The sequence below is a fragment of the Lactuca serriola genome, chromosome 2 (genome assembly GCF_051521515.1).
Source record: "Lactuca serriola cultivar US96UC23 chromosome 2, Lser_US96UC23_V15, whole genome shotgun sequence".
Classification (NCBI taxonomy): Eukaryota; Viridiplantae; Streptophyta; class Magnoliopsida; order Asterales; family Asteraceae; genus Lactuca; species Lactuca serriola.
Window position 1 is genome coordinate 222,114,167 of NC_136409.1, and position 7,833 is coordinate 222,121,999.

At 33.3% G+C, this 7,833-nt stretch overlaps 1 protein-coding gene and 1 long non-coding RNA gene across 2 annotated transcripts; one reads left to right on the forward strand and one right to left on the reverse strand.

Moving 5' to 3' along the window:
• Window positions 1-817: 817 nt before the first annotated feature.
• On the forward strand, window positions 818-3,387 carry LOC145088649 (sorting nexin 2A-like). Its single transcript, XM_079027028.1, has 5 exons — window positions 818-2,139; window positions 2,216-2,425; window positions 2,520-2,780; window positions 2,853-2,939; window positions 3,096-3,387. The coding sequence occupies exons 1-5, from the start codon at window positions 1,075-1,077 to the stop codon at window positions 3,171-3,173; spliced, it is 1,701 nt and encodes a 566-aa protein (XP_078883154.1). The 5' UTR covers window positions 818-1,074; the 3' UTR covers window positions 3,174-3,387.
• Window positions 3,388-5,707: 2,320 nt separating this feature from the next.
• On the reverse strand, window positions 5,708-6,412 carry LOC145090824 (uncharacterized). The gene is made up of 2 exons (XR_013701773.1): window positions 6,303-6,412; window positions 5,708-5,859 (listed from the first exon to the last, which is right to left on the reverse strand). It is a non-coding gene; the product is annotated as an uncharacterized LOC145090824 (long non-coding RNA).
• Window positions 6,413-7,833: the final 1,421 nt, after the last annotated feature.

Here is a 7,833-nt window from a genome sequence, read left to right on the forward strand (position 1 = left end):
GGTTATTAATCACACATCACTTCTATGTCCTTTGGTGTCGCCATGATTACACATCACTTATGTGGGTGGAGAATCAACATCAAAGGCAAATTAAGAATCTAGACTTTCTCAAACAAAGATTCATTAAATGAAGCCCGATTTTGAAACAATCGATAACCACACAAAATCCATGTTGAATATTGAATATCGAAGATGGAATCAAGAAGAATAGAAAGAAGATGGACATGTTGTTGTTTATTAGGAAAATGAGGAATATGGTGACAATGTATTCTGTCAACCATAGCATACACATAGACGTTGGCATCAATCGAAGGAGGGAGGAGCGACACATATGGAGGTGGGAGGCACATATGTCAAAGGTGGGCAAAGAAGGAACGCGTGGTAAGTAGGAGGAGAAAAGAAAATTAGGGCAAATAAAGTTCCAGTCTCAGTCAACATTAATATTTTACTGGTTCGAGTAAGCCAATTTTGTGGATCGAGTCAAAGGTACCGACCCAATCAGATAGAAATCAAACATCTTGACCGGACCGAGTTAGACAAAAACGTCGGACCTGATTAACACCAAATAAAACAGAGCCTAAATATGTTTTAAAAAAATTATCTAGGGATCATCTTTGCAATAAATTAAACTTTCGGCCTAAATCTAAAGTTGTTGGAAAACTATAGAGATGAAATTCATTATTCCTTTTTATTTTATTCGTAGCAGTTCATGTTTAGAAGGCAAGATAAGGGTGGGCCCAAGTCTCCTACTTGGCTACTCATAACATTAAATGAAAATGAAAATGAAAATGAAAATTAATTAATATAAAACAATTAAGAAAGAAAAAAAGGAAAGAAATACGACTCACTCGATAACTTCATCCTTGCCGTGTAAAGTGTGAACTCCGGAAACAAGCAGCTCCGCCGCTGATCTCCGCCACGAATACAGGCCGTCAAACTTAAATCCCCACCCTCACATCTAAATTAAACTTCATCGATATGAGATAGTATAACTCAAATCAAATTTTCCTCAAAAATCGATATCCTGATTTTGTATTTTTTTTTCTCCGATCAATTGAGGATTCCGATAAATCGATGATGGGATCCGAGAATCAGGGCTTCGAAGAAGCCCAACTCTATGCATCTCGCGAAGAAATGGAGTCTCTTGTTCTTGACGACGACGATAATAATAATAATAATAATAACGATAACATTTCGTCATCCAGATCCAACGGCGGTGCTAATGGAGATGGTAGTCAACATCACCATCCTCTCTCTTCATCCTTGCCGTTTGCGGAAATACCGACCACCTACGATGATGATCCTTTGTTATCTTCGCCGTCCGCCCACAAAAGCCCTAACGCGTTCAATTCGTTCCTTGAACCCCCTTCTTATGCGGATGCGGTATTCAGATCGTTCGACGGTGACCACGGCAAGCAAATTAATGGTCACGGTGTTGTGTCCACGTCTTCTCCGTCTTCCAGTTCCGATTACTTGAAGATTTCCGTTACGGATCCGCAGAAGGATCAAGATCTAAAAAATTCCCTTGTTCCTGGCGGAAACACCTTTGTGACCTACTTGATTACCACGTGGACAAATCTACCGGAGTTTAACGGAACTGAGTTTAGCGTCCGGCGACGGTTTAAAGACGTTGTGACGTTATCAGACCGGTTATCGGATTCATACCGAGGGTTTTTTATCCCGCTGAGGCCCGATAAAAGTGTTGTTGAGAGCCAAGTTATGCAAAAGCAAGAGTTTGTTGAGCAGAGGAGAATGGCTTTGGAGAAATACTTGAGAAAGCTAGCGGCGCATCCGGTGATAAGGAGAAGTGAGGAGTTGAGATTGTTTCTTCAGGTGCAAGGAAAGCTGCCATTGATGAAGACAACGGATGTAGCGTCAAGGATGCTTGACGGGGCAGTGAAGCTGCCCAAGCAATTGTTTGGGGAGTCCATTGTGTCTGCAGCTGTTGATCCCAACGAGGTCTCACAGCCGGCGAAAGGAGGGAGGGATTTGTTGAGGATTTTCAAGGAGTTGAGGCAGTCGGTTACAAATGACTGGGGTGAAACGAAGCCACCGGTGGTTGAAGAGGATAAGGAGTTTTTGGAGAAGAAGAAGAAACTGCAGGACTTCGAGCTGGAGTTGAGTAACGTATCTCAGCAGGTCTGTTGTTTCTCCTTCTAATTTGATGTAGAAAACAGATTTCATCATATTCTTGTTTCGTCTTGTGGAACTCCAGGCCGAGTCTCTTGTTAAAGCTCAACAAGACATTGGAGAGACCCTGGGGCAATTAGGGCTGGCATTTGTGAAACTCACCAAATTTGAATCCGAGGAAGCCATGTTCAACTCCCAAAAAGTGAGAGCTGCAGATATGAAAAACGTAGCTACATCTGCTGTTAAAGCCAGCAGATTATATCGGGAGTTGAATGCACAAACTGTCAAACATTTGGTATCTCCTACATTTTCCTTAATATTTTAGAAACAACATCTGCTTCTTTAATCTTTCAGCTATGTTCAAATTTGGCCTCTGTTGTTTTTTGCAGGATAAGCTTCATGAATATCTTGGAGTAATGTTAGCTGTGAACAATGCATATGCAGATCGATCAAATGCTTTGTTGACAGTTCAGACTCTTCTTTCAGAGCTTTCAAATTTAAATTCCAGGATTGAGAAGCTTGAAGCAGCTGCTTCCAAGATATTTGGTGGTGACAGGTCTAGAGTTAGAAAAATTGAGGAGCTGAAAGAAACCATGAGGGTTACTGATGAAGCTAAAAATTGTGCAATTAGAGAATATGAACGGATAAAGGTATTTCATTAATCATAATTACTAACAACACAATTACCAAAATTGAAATTTCTTATCAATTGTGTTTTACAGGAGAATAATAAGAATGAGCTTCACAGACTTGACAAAGAAAGACATGATGACTTCTTTGGCATGTTGAAAGGATTTGTTGCTAACCAGGTATCCTTTTTCTAACTTATCTAATACCTTAAGCCAAGTTTTTTTTGGCTTAACGCATTAAGTCATTATGTTCATATCAAGTCAATCAGAAAGAATATTGTTTTTTTTTTTTTTTTTTTTTTTGGGTTATAAAGTACAAATTATTGATGATAACAGGCAGGGTATGCAGAGAAGATGGCTAGTGTGTGGGAAACGGTTGCAAATGAAACAAGTGGATATGCAAAGACTTTTTAGGTGAAAAGGGTTTTGTGAAACAATGTTGTGTTTTTTTTTATAAAATATTTTTTTCTACTTTTTATGTACACTCCTAGGACTTGAGACCATTTATCTACAAACAATTTTACAAAAATGTGTCCCTTTTTCGACACACTCATTATTATTTGACCCTTAGCAGACCATTGTTGTGATGTATGTGCATTTGATTAAATATTTTGTATTCGGTTTTCAACTTTGGGTGCCTGTATTTTATTTATGATAAGATGAGATAAGACGAATCAATTTTTAGCTCATGGTAGGAGATGCTGTTATTGCAAATTTGCGATAAACGAGTACGTTAATCAAAGTTTACCAATCAGGAGGAAACCACAGAGAAAAATAAGCGAATGTTGTAAACATTATTATTACATTATGTTTCATTGTAATAACATTATGCATTTATTATACGATTTTATTTATTAAGAGTATGTAAATATAAATGGAACAAGAGTTTTGATTTAAGTTACTTTGATATTCTAATATTCAGTTCTTGTATACATACGTGTAACGTGTCTCTACCAAAATACTAATAAATGCAATGTAATTAGAAACACATGCGGTAATCTTTTGGCTACGGACTACAGCCTACAAAGGCAGTGTAAAATGTGGGCTCCGACCCTCATAAATGAGTTATGCTCATTCTCTAGAATGGTTATTATCTTTTTACACATGAAGTATTCTGGTGAAGTTTCTCTCAAGAAAAATTTTATTTGGTTCATATATGTAAACATATTATAAAACAACTTAAACTGTTACCATTTATAGAATACATCAATTCAGGTCTAATTACTTAATTGTGTATATAGAATTAAAGTTGTAAGAAAATAAAATAAAACGGATCCAAAGACGAGATGGGTTGGGGACACACATCTCTTTACGTTGGTTTGTTCATGTATTTTTATATTCTTTATTTACGTTCATGAATTATTTCCAAATCTTTTTGATGTTCATTTGTACAAAGCTTTTATTTACGTATGATTGTTCATTTGGATGTTTATATTCATCTATACGTGTTAAAGTTTGCCCACTTATGTTAGTATTTGTTGTCTGTGTCCAGTTCTATTCATTTATATTCGTATACATTATAAACAAAATCCAACGATCATGAAAACAACAATCTTTTAAACTAACCTAAAAATAATAATAAAATTTGTACCTTAATGTATTGTGTCTGTTTATTTGTTTGGTTAAACTTAAATAAACCAACATACACAAGTCTTTGTTTGAGATTATTCGGTTCGTTTACATTCCTATTTACAACAAGTTAAATTGCTTTTTTAATCATATTATTTTTCTACTAATAATATCTAATAACTAATTACAAAATTAAAAAGGTCTAATAACCTAAAACAAAAAAATTATAAAATAATCAGCTTTGAATATTTATCATTAAATAAATACATATTTTACAGAATAATTTTCTATTGCAAAATTGCTTTTATCAATTGAAAATATTTTTTTTTTCTCAAAATGACATTGAAGAGTCACGATATTTTTAATGATTTTACAATAAAACCATAGATCAAGTATTTTGTAAAAGAAATATATATTTCACAAAGTAAAATGATCAATGTTTAAAAGATGATCACTATTACATTTACTGTCTTTAGTCATAAAAGTGATCAACCCTTAAAAACCCGTTATATCAACCTCACTCGTCTAAGGTGTTATTTGAAAATTTTGAATTTAGAGATAAATGATTCCAACCTTTTTAAAAGTGAGAAAAATATGAGTTTTTAAATTACACAAACGGTCCCTATTGTTTTTGGGATAGATATGTGTTTAGTCTCTAATTTTGTTTTTAAAACTCGGATAATCCCTATAGTTTGGTTTTATTTTGCGTTTAGTCGATACAGAATTGACAAATTTATATTGTATTTTTTCTATTTCTATTTTGATTTAATTATTTCTTATAATATTTTATAATATCAATTAACCAACTTGGTCCCACCTAGACCTCGCAATAGAGCGAGTAATATCAGTCATCAAAACATGTAATAATTATATGGATTTGGAGTAGGCATGTAAATAGGTCTGGAATCGAACCGGAACCAAAACAACCAAAAACCGAATAAACCATAAACTAAGAACCGAAAATTGGACCGCATACCACTATTCAGTTCCAACTGGTTCGATTTCGATTCTACTAAGAAATGTGCTATCTAAGAAGGTGTTCGGAACCGAAAATGAAAGAACTAAAAACCGAATAAGCCATAAACTAAGAACCAAACCTGGACCAAATACCACTACTCGGTTCCAATGTTTTCTGGCTCCGGTTCGGTTTTTCAATTAAAAAGTCCATCCCTAGTTTGGAGCGTAATTTTTTATTCGTTTACCCGTCAACGACCCATACCCACTAACCCTTTTATTAAAAGGTGGGGGTATGGGTCATCATCGATCTGATCCGTTTATAACACGTCCCGTATAAAGTTTAGAATTATATTTTTATATTGTATATTTGTTACGCCTCGATATTCAACACAAAATTTTTCATTTTTTTTTAAATATATATAAAACACAAATCCAAAAGCTCATCTTTATTAAAAGATCATTGTCATACATTTATTAAATATAAAAGAGAGCTTTAGCGGAAGTCTAAAACATTATAAATTTCATCGATGTAAGTACAGTCACGCCGGAACCTTTCCACGGTTAGAAGAACAACCTGAAAAATAGTTATTCAACAACTGTAAGTCAATGCTTAGTGAGTTTCTCAAGATACCATATATCACAATACATATACATGCATACAAACCATGGCTCACGACCTTTGGCCGATCAACCAATAATATGTGTATCTAGACTTACGACCTACTTGCCATTTCGTCGTCAACACACGGGTCTATAGGCTCCCGACCTGTCGCCGTTCCGACATCAACCCCTAACTTAACCGTAATAATTTAAATATTTAAACACACAGATATTACGCTTATTCTGCTAGTTCAAGTATAGTAACAATAAGCACACATAAACTATATTTTTGGCTCCACTCAATAACTTAAGTATAATAACATAAAGCACACGAAGGCTATACTTTTACCCTATTAGCTCTCTATCCTAACATATATGGATATATATTGTAATAGATAGTATAGTGAGATAACTCACCTGATTACAATAAGAACAACAAACGTTTATCACCCAATTGAGGTATAGCTTGGAAAGTTGTGATCGTAACGCACAAGAAAGTCATATTATCTCCTTTTTACCATTTAGACTTTAAAGGTGAAAAGAATGAATGAAAATTAAAGGACAATGTTTTTATTTATACCCGATGCAAATCTTTTAAAATCAAACACGTAGCATCATTTTTTGACACGTATGTACGAATCATATTATTCCTTTAGATGACGTATTGTTCCATTTGATTCTAATCTACTTCGTATGCTTACTCACCATGGGCGGATTTGTAGTGGTGCACGGGGTTGCACATGCAACTACTAGATTTTTCAGTATCAGTGTAAAAAAAAATTGTTTTTTATTAATGTGCACCTAGAAAACAACTATATTATTAATGTAATTTAAAATTTAAACGAAAGGTTTGGTAGTTGAGTTGGTCTGATGTGCATCTTAAGGTTCTCGTTTGTAATGGGTCTCGATTTCAACTCCTGCTCTTAACAATTTTCTTTTTTATTTTTACCTTACTTTTCCTTTTAATTTACCTTTTGTTACTAGGCCCTCAAAAATATCTAGCCATCAAAATCATAGTATAATCTTCCTTCCACATTACACACATTCACGGGATGATTCCTTACCACCATGAGAATGAAATTTTATGGAGATTAGATAACATTTTATTTCAATTTTTAAAAATGATTGAAAACTTTCTTATCACCATGAGAATGAAATTTTGGTAATAATGCCTTCAAAAATTTGTACAATCACAACAACATGGAAACAAACTCCGAGGAGACCAAGAACATGCCCATGAAATGACGAATTTGTCTTTAATGAAGTTTTTCTACACTAGTTTGTTATATTTAATTCACTCTTAATTTTTTTATGTTATTATATTCAATTGAAAATTTTTTTGTGCACCTACTACTACATATTTCTACGTCCGTCTCTGTTACTCACTAACAAAAACTACATGGCGTATAGTTTAATTAATTATAGTTGTACCAAGAATTTGTAATTGACTAACACGTATCAAAGTGGTGTACTTGCTTTTATGAATCACTAGGCCGCGCGTTGCGTGAGATATAAAAAAAATATTTTATATTAAAAATAACTAAATCATTGTTATTAACAATTAAATAATAATTTCATAAAAAATATAAAAAAATGATTTTTAGTATTGGTATTATGTTGAACTATATTATAAGAGATAAAGTTGCAACTTGAAGTTGCTTTGCATATATACAGTTATACGATTAAAATAGAAAAAAAAAATAATTTTTAAAAATAAATAAATCGTTATTGTTATCTATTAAATAATAATTTCATATTAAATTAAAACGTTTATATTAAATATCATCATTATGTAGAAAATACGATAATAAATACATCTTTTTATCCATCTTAAATTTTATCATTCTGTACAACATATGATAGCAGAGACAACTTTTTATCTTAAATAGTAAAAAAAATGTTTTGTATCATAAATATTACAATAATTATGTAGAATATATGATAATAG